The following is a 23498-nucleotide window of genomic DNA, read 5'->3' on the forward strand; positions in this document are numbered from 1 at the left end:
TGTAGAGCTACAGGGTATAATCATCACTCTTCACTGTAGAACCACGGGATATTATCATCACCATTCACTGTAGAGCCACAGGGTATTATCATCACTCTACACTGTAGAACCATGGAGTATTATCACCCTTCACTGTAGAACCACAGGGTATTATCATCATTCTACACTGTAGAGCCCCGGGGTATTATCATCACTCTACACTGTAGAGCTACAGGGTATAATCATCACTCTACACTGTAGAACCACAGGGTATTATCATCACTCTACACTGTAGAGCCACAGGGTATTATCATCACTCTACACTGTAGAGCCACAGGGTATAATCATCACTCTTCACTATAGAACCACGGGATATTATCATCACCCTTCACTGTAGAGCCACAGGGTATAATCATCACTCTTCACTGTAGAACCACATGGTATTATCATCACTCTACACTGTAGAACCATGGAGTATTGTCATCACTTTTCACTGTAGAACCACGGAGTATTGTCATCACTATTCACTGTAGAACCACGGGGTATTATCATCACCCTTCACTGTAGAACCATAGGGTATTATCATAATTGTACACTGTAAAACCACAGGGTATAATCATCACTCTATGCTATCGAGCCATGGGGTATTATAATCACTCTACTGTACATAAATCTTAGAGTATTAATAAGTGGAAGGGAGAAAAGTCAAATTCCCTCGCCATGAAAAAAACATTTAATGGCATTACAGTAATTTTCAACATTTACTGCAAATATTTATTTGTGCTTCATTCTTTCTTAGTTACAGGGACTCATAACTATGTGTCTCACATTTTCAACTGGGAGATGAGTCTGTCAGCATTATTTTTAATTCTGCCTTCCTTAAAGTCTTTCATTACATCCAGGTCTTGCTATTTTTGTTTCTGTCTTACCAATGCCTTTAATGGACATTTATTTTGTAGACTTTTTTGCTTGCCCCTTAGGGATGGGTTAAGTTTTAACACTGGGGTCTCTCTTTACTCCTTTGGCCCCATCATGATATAGAGCAACTTGCAACACTTGTATATATGAGCTGCATTTACTGACTGTATATATACCAGGTTACTAGACCAGATGGTGTGGTTTAGCTCAGGAGTCACTTTCATTCTAGTAACTTTCATCCCATTTACCTGCTATCACTTCATGTTCCTATAGATATATATATATATATATATATATATATATATATATATATATATATATATATATATATATATATATATATATATATATATATATATATATATATATATATATATATATATATATATATATTACATCTGCATAAAATGTGACATCTTCTTCTAGGGATTTGCAATAACATGTTTCACTCTGCCATGTAGCTCAAAGTGTAGCTGGGTAGAGCAACCACATTTCAGGCCCTTTTCTTTGCAGAGTTTAAATGATTGTAAAGAAAAGAAAAGAAAAGAGCCATCCATTTATGTATCTTTGCTAAGCCATCTTGTCTGATCCTTTAACTAACAATAAGCAGCCTTCTTTAACTGTCTCTAATCTTAGTAGCAATTAATTCGGTCTATAAGTATCGAACTTCAAAATAACATTTCTGGGCTTGAGAAATTATCACTAGTCCTTGCAAGAAGATGAGGTACATCTGTGAGAAAATCTGGACTCCCATCTGTAACTCTCACACATTTTAGCCCTGTTTAAAAATGTCAGGTTATTACCTTTGCTCACCTGTCAAAGGCCTATATCTCTGATACAATCTCTTCCGAAGTATTTCTCCAAATCATTCCCCCACTTAGGTTCATAGGTTGGTACTAGGCTATTGGTCATAGGGCCTATACAAGCCTAGTCTTAACAATTCACTGGATATTTCCTCCTACAGTATTTACTTCCCTGTACCCCTGTCTAGCAGTGCGACTGATGTGATCCCTGGGGTGAATCTCCCATCCAATCGTCAAGGTTCCTTTTAAAGAGGGCCAAGGAGGCGCTTTGCTTGACTGTATGGGCAGTCTATTCCAGAGTATGGGGAGTTTCTGGGTCAGGAACCTATCCCTCCAGCATGTTTTGTTCATTGTGATGACAAGGTTTAGATCCCTGGAGCATGTGGCTCTGAGGGATTGGGATTTCTTTAAGTGGAGCATGTCCAACAGCTCAGGGTTTGACATGGCCTTGTATGTTAAGCAGAGATCACCTGTGAGTAGAAGATATGCCAAAGAGTTTAGCTGATGTTTTTTTTAGATAGTCAACATAGGGCATCTGCTTTAGGCCTGTGATTCTTTTAGTGAGGTATTTATGTGGCCTTTCCAGCTGTTGCAGATGTCTTGTGAGGTACATACCAAAAGGGACGTTGTACCCTATAATGGGTCTAATGAGGGATGAGTACAGTGGGACAATGACCTCCTTTTTTTCTGGATGAAAGGCCCTTTGTGATGAGGTGTGACACATAGAAGGATTTCCTGACTGTTGTGGCGATGTGGTTATTGAAAGTGAGACCACTGTCCACCTGTGTCCCTAAGTCTCTCATCATACTTTCTGTGTTTAGTGTACTGCCACCTATGTGGTAATTCATGGGTACATGGTTTTTCCCAAAGGAGATAACTATACATTTCTTGGCATTAAGCTTGACCCATGGCTCTGGAACCAAGCATCTGTTTCTGTAAGGCCCTTTTGTAGAATATCCACATCATTTGGGTATTCAATAAGGGCTCCCAGTTTGCAGTCATCAGCAAACTTTGTTAGCCAGAGTCCCTAAGTGTTGGCCTGTACTTCAGAGAAGTAGATGCCAAACAAGAGCGGTCCCAGGACTGAACCCGGAGGTACTCCAATTGTCACGTGTCTGGAGCTGAATTTCGTGTTGGCTACTTTTACAGTCTGGGTTCTGTCAGTAAGCCAGTTGGTAACCCATCGAGTGATGTAGGGATTTATGCCCAGCTTAGTAAGTTTATCTATGATTCCAGAGTGGAGGATGGTGTCAAAGGCCTTGGAGAAGTCCAGATAGGCTGTGTGGACTGTCTTACCCTCGTCCACAGCTCTGGATTTGAAGAAGTCAATCAGGTTCAGGAGACATGATTGTCCCTTCACAAACCCAAAATAGGTTGGGTCCAGTGTTTGAAAGTTGCCAATGTCTTTGTTTATAAGTTCCATGACAATGCATTCCATGCCCTTTCAGATCAGGCTCATCAGACTGATGGGACAGTAGTTCCCGGGAGCCAAGGTGAATCCCCCCTTGTGGAGTGGGATAACTGTAGCTGTGTACCACTCAGTGGGCATGAAGCCTGAGGTGAGGCTATGATTAAACATGACATTTAGGTAAGGTGCCATTTCATTTTGTAGTTCATGTAGTACACAGCCCAGAATGTCATCTGGTCCCATGGATGCTGTATTCTTAGCTTCGAAGAGTGCGGTTTCTACATTTGTGGCTGTGATTACCGGAATTTGACAATCTTTTGGTATTGAGATGGGCCCTTTAGGGAGTGAGAGGAGGGTGTAGTTGGCACTAAATCAGAGTGCCAGGATATTGGCAATATCCTTGGGATCAGTATATTTAATGCCATTCTGTTGTAGCTCAGAGCAGATCTGAGCATTGCCATTTAGATTCTTGACATAACTATAGAATGCCTTGTGGTTGTCTTTGAAATCTTTGGCAATTTTATTTTTGTAACTATCTCTGGAGGATTTTATGAGGGATCTCAGTTTCTTACTGAGGTTGGTAAGGGAGTTTTTTTCATGTTAGGATTTTCCTCTTTTCTGTAACTTTTTCTTCCTTCTGTTGTATAGTTTGTTTATGGCAGAGGACCACCAGATCAGCTTCCTTTTTTTGGAGGAGAGCGTCTTGGTTCTATTTGGGATGGCCCGATTCATGCACGAGTGGATGTGCTTGTACAGTGCCTTAGTGTAGGATTCAGCAGTCAGACTTTCAGCTCCCGTCTGCATGGGTGTCATGAAGTTTATCACTTCTGACTTGAGTAGCATGAAGTTGGCTTTGGATACGTTTTTTACGGAGGTTTCCTTATTGGGGGTTGGGGTGGGATGCGGATGTCAAGGGTGATTAGCTTATAGTCAGACCTGACCAATGAGGAGGTGACCACTGGTGTGGTGCATCTATCTCTCATGTTGTTAATGACCAGGTCTAGGATATTGGAGCCCCTGGTGGGACAATGGATTAGTTGATCCAGGGAGTTGGAACTTATGAATTCCAAGAACCGTTAGGAAAAGGTGTTGGTACCCGAGTAATTTTCCCAGTTAATGGCAGGGTAGTTGAAATCACCCAGTATTAGGGTGTTTGGTTGTATCTTAATATTTTCCAGTATGTTTAGAAAGGTGTAGTGAGAATCTTTGGGCATGGTGGGGAATCTGTAGCAAGCTAAAATTTGGATTGCTGTCTTACCTAGTGTTAGTTGCACCTGGAGAATTTCATATGCATCATGTTGGGCAACTAGCCTGGAGGTGTGAATATCCTTGGTGAATATGGACACTCTTCCACCTTTAGTGTTTCGGTCTTGGTTTGGTGGACGAAAAGTGTGGTATGAGTTGTAGCCTGGTATTGCAGGGGTGCTCTCTGGAGCCTTGAACCAGGTCTCAGTTACTGCACAGATATCGATGTTCTCCATTTTTAGGAGTGCCTCGTGAGAGTGCATTTTGAGGTTTGTTTAGGCTTCTAGCATTGAGTAGCATTACCTTCAGATTTTGCATGCTTGTATCTGTTATGGTGTTGATTTTGTCCTTTGGACCTTACATAAAAAAGGCACTATAGGGGTGGCAAGAGCTTTAGCCAGTAATCTGAATCCCAGGGGCGACAGGTGCAGACCATCTCTGGCAAAGCATTGTGGTTTGTCGATCATGTCATCCCAGGCAGACAGATACTGAATCTCCTTTGAATGACACCAGAAGCTTAGCCAGTTGTTGAAGTCAATCATTTTGTCCTTATACTGTGGTACCATTCTGGGCGAAGGCAGGATGCTACTCAGGGCTAGGGTCATATATGCCTGGGCCACATGATCCAATAGCTCTTCCATGTCTCTTTTCATGTATTCCAGGGAGTTACATCTCAAGTCATTCACTCCAGCATGGACAATGATAGAGTCATATGTTTACTTGTTGTGGAGTGACTTGAGTACATGCAGCATGTGCCGGATCCTGGTACTTGTCAGGCAGCTGACTGTAATTTTCTCCTTGTTCAGCCTGGTGAGTGGGACATCAGTGGTCCTGACTATAGAGTCACCTATGACTAAAGTGTTGGGTATGTTGTCTTGCCTTAGGGGCTGTTGTTGGGTGGCACACTGGTGTTGTGAGCTATGTGTTACTTTGGCTGTGACTGGTGTTTGTTTACATTTCAGCTTTCAGCTTCAGAGGTCCTTGTTGCTTGGGCAGGTTAATTTATTTATTTATTTGCAGTTGGTTTACCAGGATAGTCCATTGGGCCAAATAACGCATTTTCAATGGAGTCCTGGGGAGAAAAGCTCCAGAACTAAGTATGTTACAAAAAGTGATTCATACTAGTTATACAAAACTATAACAAATTACAAATTATATAATAATCCAAAGTATTTTGACACCAGAAAACAATTTCAAGTAAACACAGAAGAAATAACTATGAAAGAACATTAGATAAAATTAATAGATTATAGATTGTAAAGAATAATGCATGAAAAATTTTGAGTTTGTATCATATTCAAAATACTGAATCAAGTTTCTGAGAAATAACAGAAATTTATGAAGGAAGCATTTAGGAGGTGAGGGCTAGTGCAGTTTTCCCTATAAAATGAAATGATAATGTATATTAGTTATGAGTAAATAATCAGGAAAAATGCAAGAGGAATCAAGGCAAAGAAGGAAAATGGCAATTGCAAGTAAATTAGCTATGTGGGGTGGGAGCAAGAGCATTCCCACTTGGATACTAGGTGGGAATGAAGAGATCTTTTAAAAATAAAGTGGTTGGGGGTGGTGCGGATGGATGATGGTAGAGAGTTCCAAAGGCGGGCAAGGACAAAAGATAGAAGATTTTTCCCTGGGGGACGAGTGGGTTTATAGATTTCTAATAGATTTTGATTGTTGGACCTCAATATTCTATCAGGAAGGTGCATTTTAAAAGCTGATGAAAGAGAGGGACAGAGAGAGGAGTTGAAAATGAGTTTGTGAGCAAGAGTTAGTTGAGTGTATGTGAGATAGTTAGGAAGCTCTAGCCATTTTAGTATATGGAGAGAGGAACAGTGGTGTGAGGAGGACTTGTGGTTGGTAGCAAACTTGGCGATTTTGTTATAGCAAGAGGAAAGTTGGGTTTTTAGGGAGGACTGTAGATTAGTTAAGAGTGGGGCTCCGTAGAAGGGAGGGGATAAGAAATGAAGTAGAGAGAGTGATTTTGGCAGCAGGTGTGAGGTATTTATTTTGCCGGTATAGCATACCAAGTTTTTGGTGGGGTTTTTTGATATTTAGCTGTAGGTGAGAGTTAAATTTGAGTTGGTTATCAATTTGGACCCCAAGTAGCTTGGTCTCTGACACTAGTTCCAGAGGTGAATTATTTTGACTAGTGATAGAGAATGTGTTTGTGTTGAAGGAGACAGCTTTAGAGAGGGAGAATAGCATTAATTTGGTTTTGGAGGCATTGAGAGCAAGGTGATTTCTTTTCATCCACTGCTCAGTGGTTGTGAAAGCTTTTTGGGTCAATTTTAGGAGTGAGGGGATAGAAGAGGCAGAGCATAAAATAGTGGAATCATCTGCATATTGGATGATGTCTGAGAAAGGAATAGAGTTGTGGACATCATTTATAAATATATTAAAGAGAAGAGGACCCAGTATGGACCCTTGGGGTACCCCAGTAGGGGTATTTAGATATGAGGAAGTGGCCTTTTTCCATATTACTGCTTGATATCTGTTAGATAAGTAGTTGGAGAACCAGTTCAATGAGGAGGGAGATAGGTTAAGTCTTGAGAGTTTGGTTAGTAGCAGGTTATGAGAGATAGTGTCAAAGGCCTTAGAGAGGTCAAGTAGTATGCTAGAAACAATTTGGCCAGAGTCACATGCTTTGTTAACAGTTTGAAGGAAGGAGAGGAGGGCAGTCATAGTGCTGTGATTAGGTCTGAATCCATGTTGTGTGGGAGTTAGTAGGTGATTTTCTAAAAGGTAAGGAAGGAGTTGAAGATGAATACATTTTTCTAAGATTTTAGAGATGGGAGACAGGATAGCAATGGGGCGGAAATTAGTAACATTGTTATTGTTGCCCCCTTTGTGCAAAGGGATGATGTAGGCCTTTTTCCAGATTTGGGGTACTGTACTTTCTAGGATAGAGCGGTTGATTAAAATGCTAATAGGGTAGGCAATTGCATCAGCAGCTATGCTAAGAAAGTAAGAAGGGATGTTATCAGGAGCATTAGTACATGGCTTCAGTTTCAGAAGGAGTTTCTTTATAGTGGAAGTGGGTATAGGTTTGAATGAGAAAGAGGGAGAGTGTGTGGGGGAGGGGGAGTTAGGGGCAGATGAAGATAATGAAGTAGTTAGAGTAGGAGAAAATGTGGAGGGAGAAGAGTTGGTAAATGGAGATGTGGGAGTAGTGGCGGTGCCGGGTGAAGTGCTGGGGAGAGAGGGTGAGGGAGTATTTGAGAGTGTAGTGGTGTTAGAGAAGGATGATGTTAATTTAGAAATGGATTCAATGAAAAAAGAATTAAATTGTGTAGCCAGATCTAGGTCAGGAGCGTTTGGGTCTGGGGTAGGGGTATTTTGTTTACTAGGGTTGAGGAGAGTAGAGATACCTTTCCAGAATTTCTGGGGGTTTGATTTATTGCTATTTTGGAGTGTGGAGAAGTAATTTTGTCGATCGAAAATTATGAGTTTTTTTACCCTGTTTCGGAGAATTTTATATTCATTTTGGACTAGGGGGGATCTGTTTTTCTGGTAATGTGCCCAGACTTTATCTCTGTGTCACATGGATGCTAGTGTATTTTTGGACAGCCAGGGGGCTGTTTTAGTTTTAATTCTCTTAGTCCTTAAGGGTGCATGAGAATCAAGTATTTGTAGGAAAATTGAGTTGAAGTGGGCAACTGCGTTATCTAGAGATAATGTTTTTAGGCAGTTCCAATTTATGGATTTTAGAGACTTTGAGAAGCTTGTAGGATCAAAGTTTTTTTGGTTACGGATAGTAATAAAATTATGGGTACGGTGTAGGAGTAATGGGAGTCGCTGTGTGAAGATGGGTATGTGGTCACCAAGGGGATCAGGTAGAGTACCACTGTCAGAGAAATAGTGGGGGTGAGAGACTAGAATCCAGTCTAGAATACTGCCATTAGAGGGGGTTTTTAGAGGGGTATGTTGTGGAGTTGATAAGTTGTGAAAAGTTGTAAAGGTTGATATTAAGAGGGTTTTTAGGGGACTGAATGGAGGCCCAGTTAATATTCATATCACCAAGGATTATTGTTTCATTGCTAATGTTGTTAGAGAGCCAGGAGAGGATATCTTCAAGTGCAGAAATATTCTCTCCTGGGGGGATATAGCGTGAGGCTATACAAATGTGTTTATGTGAGTTAATTTGGAGAGATGTGAGGAGTAGTTCAGCATTATTGAAGTGTGGAATGAGGTTGTTATACGGGGTAACTGACAATGAGGATGAATATAGGAGAGCTACTCCACCTCCTTTTTTATGGGGCCTGTCTTTTCTAATGATTGAATAGTTTGGGGGAATTATTTCAGAGTCTTTTATATGGGGTTTTAACCAAGTTTCTGAGATTGTTAGGATATCCGGTTTATTGTGAATGAGCCAGGCATGAAGGTTTGGAACTTTGTTTACTATACTTTGGGAGTTAAAGGAAGTAAATAAAATGGACTTGTCTGTAGAGGAAACTGTGGAGGGGCCAGGGTTGGGATGGATATCACCGGATAGTAGAGTAGAAATTAGATATAAGAGTGGCTTAGAGAGGTAGATGGACAGTTTGTTAGGTAGATTGGATTCTATTGTGGATTTAAGGAATCTGCTAGTAACAATGGGGGAAAATGTTTTTGAAGGGTAATGTATTTGTATGGGAAAAGTAGGAGGTTATTTATAGGATATAGATGTGGAGAAATAGGAGTGTGTGAGTATGGTAGAGTAGAGTCAATGTGGTTGGTGACGTGGAGAGATCGTGCATGGTGAAAGTTAAAGGGTTGGGTGAGGTAGTAAAGATAGGATAAATTCAGGAGAAGTAGAAATAATAAGGAAATTAATGAGGATTTTGTAGGCATGATGGAATGTGGAATATGTAGAGTTGATATGCTGTTGATAAAATATTTATGAATATAAGAGAGTTATGTTTGTATAGGAGCAGGTAAGTTTAGGAGTATAAATAGAGTTGGGATTGGAGTGGGTGTGGTTTGGGAGTGGGGTGGAGTGTAGTGCAAGTAGAGAGGAATTCTACTGGTTAGGTGGGATAGCTGTGGTGGGTAAGTAAAGATTTTATGGGCAGAAAGAGGGAGGGGTAGATGTAGGAATTATGTGGTTGGTTGGATAAGAATTTCTGTGGATGTGCCTATGGGGGAAATAAAGGTAGATGCACTGGGGGTGGGTGGGATTTGGGGGTAGGGTAGGGGAGCGGAGTGAGCCCGCAGGGCGAACGGAGCAGGAAGAACCAAAGAGGTCTGGAGAGGTTCGAGAGTCTATCAGTAAAGTGTTGTTTGCAGAGGGGTAAGTTAGAATGGAAGAAAGACCTGGGTGTGTTGGGTGAGAGTGAACTATGAGAAACTAGAGAGAGTGAGTAGGAAAAGAGATGTTACAGCTAGAGTGAACTAAAAGAGTTTAGGAGATACAGTGAGAAGGAGGAAGGTTAGAGCTTTGAGAGAATACCTGAAGTACATGCAGTGAAGTCTATTTGGGGGAGGGCCTCCGCATATGTGTCTTTAGTGTTGTTATGTGTGGGTGTTAATGGCTTGGGTTTTGAAGGGCTATGTGTTTCTTGAGGTGTAGTGCAGGTGTTAACCTTCTCTTGACTGTCTAGCACAATCTTGGCTGGAGAGAGCTTTGCTTCCAGTTTGGCTATGTAAGTGCATCTCTCGCAGGTTGTAGTGTTGGCTGGTAGGAGGAGAGGGTTGTCTGTTTACTTGAGGCAGTTGCTGCATTGCCCCAGTATGCCGGGATTCACCAGATGGACAGGAGAAATCACCGGAAGCTGACCCTTGGACATGCCTGTTTAGGTGCTTTTTTTGTAAAGTACAAGAGCTGTTTTCCCTTACCTTTGCAAGGTACTTTGCAATTATAAGCTGTTTAGTGCCTATGATTACTTTCTCCTTATTAACAAGGAGAGTTGAGTGCTTGCATCAGTTTAAGGCTTCCTAGTGCTTTCCAGCAGGTTCTAGAGCAAGTGTTAGTGACAGAGGTTCAGATTTTAGTGCTACTACTGAGAAACCAGCTAGTTCTAAGGGAAAATTTGAAGAGCAGACTTTCTGGCACCTGGAATAGTTTAACTGTTGCCCCGTGGTGCTGTACGATGCAAAATACGTGCAAACACATGCGTTTTTAAGCCAGAAAGTTGAAATTTATATAAATTGGCCCAAAATGGCTAATAAAATTACAATTTCAGAGCTGGAAACAACTTCTCTAGCATTAGATAGGCAGTACAATGCTCACCACTCCCACTGGTAAGCAGTAGGACTTCCCTTTACCACAGCAAGGTCTGGATAGCTCTGAATACAGAAAATAAAGTCCTGAGACAAGCAAAGACTGGGATATGGACTGGCTAGGAAAGGTGGGAAACGAGCAAACAAGATAGTATTTTTTTGTTTTTTTTTTTGTTTTTGGGGGGGTTAAAACAGGCTAAACAATGCAATAATACAGTAAATAAACACAGAAAAGGCTAATGCACTTGTGTGTGTAGCCCTAAACAGTAAATGCAATTAAAACTCTACAAATTAGCAATTTAAAACTTTTTAAATGAAGCAAGGCAAGTGCACAACTGAAAAATTATTTAAGAGGCAGTAATACAGTAGAATAAGTAGCTAGTCTACATATACAGAAAAGTCTGTATATATACAGAAAAGCAACTAAAACAACACTAAAACAATTCAGATGCAGTGCGATGTAGAGCGCTTGAGTTGTAGCAATATTAAGACAAATACAGTTTTAATAAATGCACTTTAATATACTCTATATTTCCAAAATGTTTGAGAAGCACAGTTTTTTTAAGAAAGGGAGAAAGGAGGACCAGAAGGAAAAAAACTAAGTGGGTTGGTCTTCTCAGATGTTCTCTCTGTATTATGTAGAATGAGCTAATGACATTAGACTTGGGGGAATGTCCAAGATCAAATTTAGAGAAGGGGCGGGCAACTGCAAGGCCAGCAGGTATAAAGACAAGATGCCAATAGGGAGAGAGGGTGGGAAGTTATTTTAGGCAGAAAACACTACAGAAATGTTTATCATAGCAGAAAACTATCAGTGAGCCAATAGCTATGAAATACAGTACAAATATGCAGTATACAAGAAAATTGGAATAAATATCTAGAATAAGCAATAACTACTAAAAATAAGCAAAAAACAAGCTTCTTATTGCTATATATCACAGATCAGGTGCTCCTCCTCAGATAGTTCTGTATGTAATGGCTGAAACACTCGTCAACTTCTTAAGTAACAGAAAGTTGAAACCTGAAACAACTTTAAAAAAAGCTCAAAAGAACCAATGAGGTGCTTTCTCCAAGCCATAGACCTGGCAACCCAACTGGACAATGACCATAAACACTAAACTCTCACTTCTCATAGCTTTCAACATTCCATCTCCAAAATGTGGACTACTGCAGCTCATAATATGAAATAAATGGGAAAAATGTGGAATAATTACTAACCACTTACCAAAAGCCAACTGAGAAACTCAAAGGTTGGTTAAATTTTTTTACTTTATAAAGTATTATTTTGACAAATTGATTTGTATTTTTTAACCATGGATAACAGTGACAAAGATTTATCAGTGAATGAGCCTTCCCATGTGGAAATTTGAGGAATATGGACTTTTTAAGACTCAACATTACTCAAAATGAACATTCCTCATAATAGGGTAACTTGAGAAGTATGTTTCTTTTAGAGAAAAAGAATGATTTCCCCCTTTTATGTTTCAGACTGCAAAGTGTCTTTCTTTATCTGCTGAGTATTTGTGAGAGAATTTTATCAGCAGCTTCTGGTTCCTGGCATAATGGTTAAGGTGTTTACCTTAAAAACACAAGGTGCAAAGTTTGACTCCTCACAAGAAGTAATTGACTAGGCTTAAAACGGCTCACAAAGGCAGTTAGTCTAGTACTAATCTATGAACCTTTTCAGATGGAAACTATACAAATTATATCCCGGCAAAATGTTACCTGTTTGAATGAAACATCCAAACCTTGTAAAGTCTCTTATTTTTTTATGTCAGAATCTTTGTAAGGTCTCCTGTCTTCTGAGGTAAAAAAAATATAGTTACCATGGAGCTATAGCTTCAAGATTCTATACGGTTCAGGGTGATGAGTGTCCCCCTTTCATCCATGCCAGTAGTGGTGTCAATAAAATGGTTACCCAGCAAATGTGTTTCAGTCAAGTTTGTTCAGTCATTTAGTCCTCAGAGAAATGTATTTATGCAAAATAAACTGCAATAAAATTGTTTTCTAGTTAGTTATTTAAATAATGACTGACAAATTGCCTGAAGCAGGGGCATAGGGGGCTAAAGCCCTCACTATAGGTGAGCTGCATTCAGTTATCAACTCAAATTCTTTATGGAGTAGACAGGGTGGATGGGTGTGTTCATCCTGGATGAAGGAAGAGGAGTACACACTCAGATCACACTAGTGTGACATCTACATGGTGAAATTCAAGTTGACAACTCAACATAATGCTGCCTGTGGGTGGGTGGGGTGGCTTGCTGATGTCAGTCCCTTGTGGAAGTGAGAGAAGAAATAGCTCTAATGCCACTTGCATTTCCTGCTCACTATCACTCCAGGTATGGGAAGTCCTAGTTATGTAGGGAACATCTCTTGTTATGATCCCACAGGGAATCTGGGGACATCAATCTTGGGAGCTATAGTCTAAAGGAAGGATGGTGTATACATGGCTGAGCTGTCATGGAGGCAGGACAAAATGTCACACATTTCCATGGCAGGCCTCCAATCAGGTGTACCACTGTGATCATGAAGAAAGAAAAAGTAAGAGGGTACATAAAAAAGGAAAAATCCACCTGGCAGGGGAAGTCTGCCAGACTCCAAACACAGCCTTAAGTTCCAAGCTGGCCCTAGCCCTGACACAGGAAGTCCAGGGTAGTAGTATGTGGCTGGCAGTCACAGTAATTCATATGTCACATGGGTAGATTGCTGAATAAATGCTGTAGTGAGGAGACAAAACATTTACCTGAAATGAAGCTCTGAACATACATTTGATAAAATGCTAAAGTATTTTAAGCCATGACATTTGTCAGATATATTACAGTGGAATGGTGGACACATTTTAGAAATATATATATATATATATATATATATATATATATATATATATATATATATATACATACACATATATATTTTTTTTGCGAGTAGTGAAATGGGCTAGATTTAAATTTAAATTTAAATGTTTATCATGGCTTATGGTATATTTTACTTGATGACTTTTTCCAAAAGTGGTATTTATTTATTTATTTTATTTATTTAATTATTTATTTTGCTTAAGCCCTCATATTCTTCTGAAATTATAGGGGAAAGACCTGCATCCTGAAAGCTATCATACAATTTCAAAAATTCTGGCCTTTTTTTTTGTCATGAATTTTCATTAAAGCAAATTATAATAATTTGTCTTACTTCCAGAGACTGATGAAAGTCTGTTTTATGTGAAATACGTTATCATATATTTTATGTCCTTGTTGTTATGCTACAGTCATTAAATTGTTAAAGTTATAGCAGCACTGGGTCATGCAAAGAATGCCTTCATAGTATGTACACGTTTACCATAGGATTTTGAAAAAGACTGACAGCAGGTAGTAGCTGAATACCTTTTGCTGGGCAATTATAGTGACAGTAAAAAAAATGCATTTTGGTGGTAGGTATGGACAAAAGACTCAGTAATGTCTCATTAGCATGCTCCTGAATCACACACTAGTCCACACTAGCCTTGTCAGAATGTGGTAGTCTTCATCCTAGCAGTCCTAGCATTATATTGGCAAAAGCCCACCCAACAGACACATACGCACACACACACACACACACACACACACACACACACACACACACACATGTTCACATAGACACACATGTTCACATAGACATACACACACATGTGCACACACACGCTCGCGCAAGCACATATCCACACACCAACAAACAAGCCCCACCACAGGTACAGTTCAGAAACATTCATTCTTTTACCCACCTACACACACACACACACACACACACACACACACACACACACACACACACACACACACACACACACACACACACACACATTCATACTCTTATACACATATCCACACAAATACGTAACTAATAACCTTCTCATACCCATCTTTACAGAACTCACCTGCAACACATATACTTCAATAAGAATATGTGACTGTTGTACTTTTACTGTGGCTACTTTTTCATCCAACAATGAAATATTATCCATTACTCAGCCATGCAAGCTGAGAGCTACTGGCCACTCCCATAGATAATCACATAATCATGCAGCTCTGCTTGCAAGACTGTACTCTGTGCTAAGGCCGTGTAGGTGGGAATCCCCAGCAGTAGGGTGATATAAGAACTGAAAAGGATTACTGTGAGTGGGAAAATGGCTGTGCTAAGGCTTCCCCCTCATGGTAAACCTTACTGAATAATAGCTTTTTTTAACTACCTTTATTGAATTATCTCTTGTAACACAGGCAAACTTAAATTTATATAAAATGAATGAAACCATATTAACATGTTCACATCTAGAAAATTAAAGGATGTATCAACAATCTGTGGGATGTATACTCTATGAAACATTACAAAAATGATTCACATATTACATTCTCTTAAACCTCATTCCTCGTCCAATCCTTTTTTTCTTCATGTATTATTCCCACAATTTCCATTTCTTTTTTCTATGTAATTTACTTCTACCCTTTTCTAAGGATACCACTTCCTTTGACCTCTTAAGTAAATACAAGAATAGAATGCAAAGAGTAGTCTGTTGTTTACTTTAGCATATGTCACATATAATTCTCATGCTGCTACGTATTTTTTTTCTTTTTGAAAATAAAGGCTAAAAGTGAACAAATCAGTGTCCGGCACCTAACATCAGGAAACTGGGAAGTCACCAGAATTTTGGCTTATGATGAAGATCTTCAGAAACTGTGAGTGTCTCAGTATGTCATCTGTTTTTCTTCTTTTTTTTTCATAATGTAGAACTATTTTTTTCAGGGGAGAATCTATCATTATCATTGTCCAGGTGAGCTTGTACTAACGAATTTGAACATGAAACGGCAAACAGAGCACAACAGTATGATTTATAAATAAGTTGTGGAAAGTCTACCTCTTTCAAAATATGAAAGAAAAACATTTAAAATTTTATTTGTTGTAGCATGTAAAGAAAACAAGTGGTGTTAATACTACAGAGCTGGAATTCTGTAAATACATTCTCTGTCTAGAAGTCTGAACTTTAATTCTGTAAATACATTCTCTGTCTGGAAATCTGAACTTTAAATTTATGCCATGAATTCGACTAGACAAAACTTAATATAGGTGTAAAGTTCAATAAAGCCTTGAGAGAGGTTCACAGAATATTTTCATGGCATTATGAGGCACATGCACATTTCCTATTGTAATCCTTTCTGTTAAATGGATAACAATTATGGGATCAAGGTTGATGACATGCACTTGTAATGCAGGTTATATATTTGTAAAGGGTCCACTACAAAACGTTGAGATCCCGCAATCTTGGCTGTCAAAATCCCGAGTCCATAATGTCGAGATTGGAGAATCTCAAAATCGTAAACAAAAAAAAAAAAAAAAAAGGACAACATTTTAAAACATGTTATTGCAGGGAGCAAATTAAATATACTAACTCCAAGATCGCACTACAGTGAAGGGAATGGTAATGTTCCCGTTCCGCACTGTGTAGTGATCTAGATTACCATTCTTTTCAATGTACAGCAATCTCAGAATTAGTATATTTCGGTTGCAGGGGGTGTGTTGGGTGCAGGAAGGCTTGCCGCCACTGCAAAAACATGTTTTTAAATGCTGTCATCTTTTTATCTTTTTTTTTTTTTTTTTTTTTTTTTTTATGATTTCAAGATTCCACAATCTCAACATTTTGGACTTGGGATTTTGACAGTCAAGATTGTGGGATATCGAGATTTAGAAGTGGACCCATTTGTAATGCAGATTAGTATATCATAAGGTGTGGCATAACCAAAGGGTCATATATTTTACTGAAGTTGGTCCACCTATCACTCGCCCTCACTTTAAATATTATATTCTTCGACTGTTATTATGATTTTATGTGAAGTTGGTCCACCTATCACTCGCCCTCACTTTAAATATTATATTCTTCGAGTGTTATTATGATTTTATGTGAAGTTGGTCCACCTATCACTCGCCCTCACTTTAAATATTATATTCTTCGACTGTTATTATGATTTTATGTGAAGTTGGTCCACCTATCACTCGCCCTCACTTTAAATATTATATTCTTCGAGTGTTATTATGATTTTATGTGAAGTTGGTCCACCTATCACTCGCCCTCACTTTAAATATTATATTCTTCGACTGTTATTATGATTTTATGTGAAAGTTGGTAATTCCATATAACATATTTTCACAGATCTTGCTTATTATCCTATACACTTTAAACCACTGGAATGCAGCCATATTTTAGTGCCACTTTCTGTAAAGATTAATAAGCTCTTGGCATGAGAAATGTCATGAATTCTATAACTTATCGATGAAAAAAACAGAATGAATTAAGCCTGAGAGTCAGGATCACACAGGAATGTGGTAATGAGTATGTGCAGATAAAAGACAGATCATATGTGTGATGAGCATGAATATTTAACTCTTTTTTTTTGGAAGGGGAGGATTATTCTAAAAAGCAGAAGGATGCTCTGCACAAGTGCTAATGAACTATTTATTCAGTTAAAAGTGTTAATCAGGATAAGCAAAAAATACATTTCAGTTTACAAAAATAAAACAATGTGACTTCCAGACAGTTGAGCTTATGTGTAGACCATGAGAAGTAAAGGAAGAATTGAGCCATATATACCACAATGAGGCAAGAAATAAAAGAAAAACCTTCAAAAAACAATGTTTTTACTGACATGATTGATCACAAAATTATAAAATGATGTATTGTTCTTCCAATATTATCATTTTGAACAGTCTGGGTCCTTCATATTTTTCTCACTTCTGGCTGTCAGTATTGCTAGCCTACACCAGCTTTGTCCATATAGCATTAATACTTCTGTCATTTATCCTTCTTTTGGAGAACAGTGCCAGATCTGTCAGAAAAAAATAATATAAAATTATGTGTCATTACTAAAGAAAAAAACAATGTGAACACACAAGTACATGAATCTTTCACACTATGTTTATTACAACTCTTTGAGGTACTGTGATTCATAGAAAGAAAGAGACATTCAGTGTCTATGGTGTGCCAGATAGCACACCTTCCCTGGTGCTGGGAGAACAAAAGGCAGTGGGTAATATTCACACTCCAGGTGAGTGGATTACTGACACTGTAATGCAAAAATCGGGGGGGGGGGGGCTGCTGCACTCCTGAGTGCATGCTCTCTGAGTGAGATGTTACACTGAAATCCAATCTGCTTGTAAAAGATCCCATGACACCTATCTGTAAGAGTAGGGGTTCTTCATTTAACACAATATGAAAAACATTATTTACATATTTTAAAAAGTATTTATTTGCAGGCATGTATATACACATTTCTACTTTTTACTATTTATCATTTTTCTTATAAACCCCTCATTGTTATTCTTGCATAATTGACCCCCACTCCCTTTTCCACAAACATAATCTAATTTTTCACAATATACCTGCCAAGATCCTTTTCCCATTAAATTAAATTTCTTTCAGTCTTTCATTCCAAATAACCCTTATTACATAAAATAAACGCTTATCTGCCCTTTTCACACATTCTTTCTTCTTGTTCTTATAATATTCATATGCAATCATATCTGTACTGTTTGTCATTATTTTTTCTCGACATTTTTCTTCACACAACTTTTTTCCAGAGTTTCACCCCTGTTTACATTTCAAAAATATGTTCTGTAGTCTCTTCCTCCCCTCAAAACAGAAAAACTCTTTCAACTTTCTTTTTACGTTTCATATTTCCTTTATTGATGACTTATTTATTGTCCATCTCCATAAGAAATTCTCAAACTCTACTGTCTTGGAACACCACATTTTCCCTACTTTAAAGGCTTTAATCCCTTCTGGTAAAATTTCTCATGGATTTACATAATAATATTTTATCACATTATTATATCTCATTTTTCTATCTTTCTCTATGGCATTTTTTTCATGTTAGTGTTTTTTCTTGATAATTTTTAATTTCTTCTTTACATATTCTTTTTTCTCTTTTTGTTATTCTCATCATCTCCCAGAATTTTTAGTACTTATATTTAAGCATTTTCATTACTAATTTCTCATTTTCTTCCTTTACCAACATTAATATTCTATACATGTTTAAAAAAAGCAGAATAAACAATTGGATTTAATAACTCTAATCCCCCTTCATCTTCACTCATATATAGCAGATCTCTTTTCCCTGAGATTATTCTTGAGCCTCATAAGAAAGGAAATACTAACTGCACAATTTATTTTTCATATTTTGTGGGATCATATAGACATTTGACATATATGCTATTTTCCCCATTAATACAGAATTCACCAGGTATATCTTTTTCTTGAATGTAATCTGTATGTCCTCCATTAAACACATATCTTGTTCATTTCTTTGCTAAAACCCTTTAATTGGATAATGACTACATTGTTTTCCCCAAATGTTATCCTTAGGAAAGAGACTCCATTTATTGAAAAATGCATACCCCTAATTTTCACCACATCACCCAAACCTTTATTTTTATCTTTATTCAAGGTCATTCCCATTTCATTCAAACATTCAATCAGACATCAGCAACACTTCCCTCATCCATATATTGTTCTAAGTACCTACAGCTATATTATCTGTGTATATCAAAACTACTGGAATCACCACCTCCTTTTGCATCACACCTGCTGCATCTTTCATCTAAGAGCTCACTCACTCACTGTGGCATTTATTACCAATGCAAACAATATTCCACTCATGGGACAGCCTTGACTTATACACTTTTCGCATAGTTCTTTACTCAGCCACAGATTCACTTAAACTCTCAATCTGTTATTTTGATAATTCTGATATCCAAGCTCTACTAATTCTATCACATATTCCACATTTCTCTGTAACATCTCATAAAGCACCATGTCCTTCCCTATTAAATGCCTTGCTAATAATACCTACCATAAATTTCCCTTTAACTTATATCACCCACAATTTCTCTCACAACCAATAACAATTCTTGACATCACTTCCCTTTTATACCATATATACTTTCCTCCATAATATTCCGTATTCTTCCTTCCTTTATCATCTGTACTATTCTCATTAAAAACGTATAATATGTGTTATTTAGTGCGATTGGTTTCCATTTTTTTTATTTTACTCATCTCATCTTCCATATACATTATAATATCCTAATACATAATGCTTCATAGACAAACCTTCCCTCAACCATTCATTCAGTACATTTACAAACAACACTTTTTACCAATCCCTTAATTTCTTGTACATTCCATACCTTTTGCAATCTGGGGCTAATAAGGAATCAGCGTTAACTTTTATAAGTACTTCATCCAAATCACAATAATAATAATAATTTCTTTTTTTTTTTCAAATTCTTCTTTAACTCTTTCTGGAAATTGTTTAACTTTTCACTATCTCTCATTTTCCTTCTTTTTACTTTTATACATATCTTCCACATGTTGTACTACAATACTTATATTTGCTCTTCTGTTCTTTTTATCTCTCCTTTTATATTTTCATTTCCTTCATTAAAGTAATACCCTCCTTTACTATTTTATCCACATATGTAAATACCTCCTCCCTTCCCCCCTTGTAAGTCATATCTCTGCTTAAACAGTAATGCAGTAATCCATTGACGTTTGTTCACCACAGCTAATCCACTGCATTGTATCTCTTCCTGTATTTTTTATATCCATACCTTTCTTTTTCACTTTCCCCTTAAATCACAATTAAAGTCCCCTGCAACTGTAATTTTCATGTTAACCAGCACACATTCTAATATTTGATGATATATTCTCTCTTTCCTTGCTTGTTAGATATGCATAGAATGTTGTATTTCTATAAACATTTTCATTCTACCTCACATCCACAACAGTTAACTTTCCAATCCGATCCTTACCAATGTTGCATCTAATATTTTCACTGTATTTTTTTTACACAACACAGACATTGTACAACAGTGCTCACTTCCTAAGTTCCATACTATATTTCCACCTCACACTGTATTTCTGTTTGCAGTCTTTCTTCGCTTATTTAAAACCATGCATCCTCTAACATAACAACATCCATATCACACTTAACACATCATTCAATATCCTTGTTCTTCTTACAATGTTAACAATATTGTTCTCATTTACTAAAATATCTTCTTTTTATGTTTAGGGGAAATAGTTTTAAATCTCTGTTTTCTTATTGTTAAGTCTTTTCCCAATTGAATATTTTATGAGTTTATGTACAAACAATGCTTGACCCTTAGAATCAGATTTTTCACTGGCTATACTTTAAAAAAAATATATTAGTATCAATGCCTTCTTGTGAACTCTCGTCTTGCTTGCACTTTCTCCCCCATTCCTCCCTCCATATTTTTTTCTTCTTCTTATACAGTTTCTTCTTCACCTCATTCACCCTCTCTCCAGCCTTTTGTTGTCCTTACTCATGTATGTTTTCTTCTATATCCCCTTTTTTCATTACTTGCATTTTTCACTTGACAATCCATCCAAAAGTGTCCCTTTTTGCACCACCTGCATTCAGGCATACACATTATTGATATATCTTTTCTCCCTATACTGGTTACATTGTACCTTATCACAATCATTAATTAAATGAGAAAAGTCACAACAAAAGAAACATTTTGTAGGCTGGCCAGCATATCTTAATGTCCCTTTATGACAAGCCACAAAAATAAATTTCACCAAATTTTGTTTCACATTTCAAAACGGCTTCTAACCTATACCCTTCATTCCTTATTTTTATCTCATCACTAACTTTCACTGTATTAAGTCCGTACATGCATTTTTTACATCATCTTTCAGTTCATCAGTTCTAAACTGCAGATTAATATTTTTAGCATTTAGGTTACTAAAAGTAAACAAATAATTGTTCTACAGATAAGTGTCCTTTTTGTTACACAGTTCTGGAAATTTCATCATCAGTCCATCAGTTTCAAATGTTAAGTCTAAAAAAGTCTCTGTTCCAGTATGTATAAATAACCAATATGTTGAGCTTTAAAACCCAGAACACTTACCAAATTGTCCTATAAATAATATCTATTAGTGTATTTTTTTTGTTCTTATTCTCACAGTTGGGCTTCTTTTATTTAAAAAAAAAACAGTTTTACTTACAGTTTGCTGCTGTTTTCCTTTCTAGCCTGATGCCATTTCCCCATATGCTTTCACTACCTGCTGCACAAAACCAGACATCCTCTCAGTTTGTTGTTGTTTTCCTGTTTTACTTTCTGTCAATGCTACATAAGTTTTAGCAGGTGTCTTTTCTGCTGACAGTCCACCTGGCTCATTTTCCATATTACCACACTCAGCATTTCCAGAAAAGTGATCTATCTCTCCTGAAAAACAGCAGAACTCTTACCTAGATTAATCTGCTTGGTTGTTTTTAACAGAGCATCATCCACAAGCCCTCTTGATGGCAGTTTTTTTGTCTGCCCCACACTTCAATAGACTCTCTGACTTCTTTCTCCATGGAGACAGCTAATCACTGCTCATTTGTAACATCCACCACACAGGATGGTATTGTAGAAAATGAGAAAAATAAATTCTAAAGCTCTATATTAAACAACGTTTTCTTAAAATTCTCACTTTCCAACTTCCAAACTCTGCAAAGTTTTTCTCTACTCCTCCATACTGCTGCTTTCCTTAGGTCTCTTACTTGCTACTCTAGGAGCCCTCTGGCACCATCTGTCAGCTCCAAAGCAGAGGGGAAGTTCTCTGATGCCCTTTTTAAGTTTCCCCTAGTAGTATATATCACCTTGGGTCTCCACTGATAAGAGACTACAGGCCTAATGGGATTAATCTGATCAACAAAGGATAACTAATGAAAAAAATTAAGTATAAATTCATGGATAAATAAACAAAATAAAATATGGTTCTGGAACATGAGCTGTCAAAATAATTTACAGAGACATCACAAGAATGCTACAGTTCTCTCAACAGTTCCACCAACAGGGGATAAGCCAAAATATCTTCTCCTTTGATACAGGCAGGGATAAATCTAACAATTAAGGATTCATCTTCCTAACCTCACAAGTTACATTTAGGATTGCCTTCCTTCTGATTTATAGAGCTCTTTCTAGACGTCTACCAGGACCCTATTTAGACCAAGTGGTCATGAATGTGATGTACCTCAGACTACTGGGCTTTAAGCATCCATGTGTGTGTGTGTGTGTGTGTGTGTGTGTGTGTGTGTGTGTGTGTGTGTGTGTGTGTGTGTCTCTGTCTATCTCTTATTAAGTCTAACCTCCTTGCCAATTTCTGCCTATTTCAGGGTTAGTGTCCTTAAAGGAGCTATCTACCTCTATGTTGCATGAACCTCCAAAGCTAGCATATTTAAATGGGCCAGCCATCACTATACAAAGTCAAAACTGCCATGCTTCTGTACCTGTGCAAATGTACTCTATTATACTTAAGTTGTATGTGTTTTGTTATATGTGGAGCATTTCTCATTGGGCCTCCACTGAAAAAGGACCTGTGTCCAGCTGGACTTTCCTGGTAAGCAAATGTAAAATAAAATAAAATAAATAAAATATACCATATGACCCCTCTCTGTGCTTCATTATCAGTAGGAGCCTCAGCGCTTGAACTGTATACTCAGAACAGCCATCCTTCATTCAGGTGGCTGTAGTCTGCTGATGTAAGAGCTTGAATCTCAAAGAATGGAGGATCAGAACTGACAATTGGTGCTGGTGTTCTTTTGTCAGAATAGCCATTGAAAAGGCATGATTTATGGTTAGAATAAATCTCCAAGGTGTATTATTTCTAGGTGATGAGGACCTAACTAAGGGATAAACACTCTCTTGCTATAGTAAAGTAATATTTCATGGAATTGATAATCTCCACACTAATAAAAATTGTTCCTCTTCCTGTACAACCAGAGGCAAAACTGCACTCATGCCCACCGTCAAGGCATGCATGTATGGCAGTAAGTGTTTAAAAATGTAAGGTCCATGAATATGAGCTTTGAGATTAGCATATTCTTTAGCTGCCTGAAGATTTCTTCTATTCC

General features: G+C 37.7%; 1 protein-coding gene across 1 annotated transcript in view; it reads left to right on the top strand.

Annotated features, from left to right (window-relative positions):
• Positions 1 to 23498, top strand: part of DPP10 (dipeptidyl peptidase like 10) — a 3628631-nt gene that overhangs the window by 3007144 nt on the left and 597989 nt on the right. Inside the window, exon 14 of the mRNA XM_044074976.1 lies at positions 15166 to 15257. Coding sequence (XP_043930911.1) covers positions 15166 to 15257 — 92 coding nt within the window. The remainder of the gene's footprint in view (positions 1 to 15165; positions 15258 to 23498) is intronic.

This window comes from Protopterus annectens, chromosome 6.part0 (genome assembly GCF_019279795.1).
Source record: "Protopterus annectens isolate FY-2018-M chromosome 6.part0, PAN1.0, whole genome shotgun sequence".
NCBI classification, from domain to species: Eukaryota; Metazoa; Chordata; order Ceratodontiformes; family Protopteridae; genus Protopterus; species Protopterus annectens.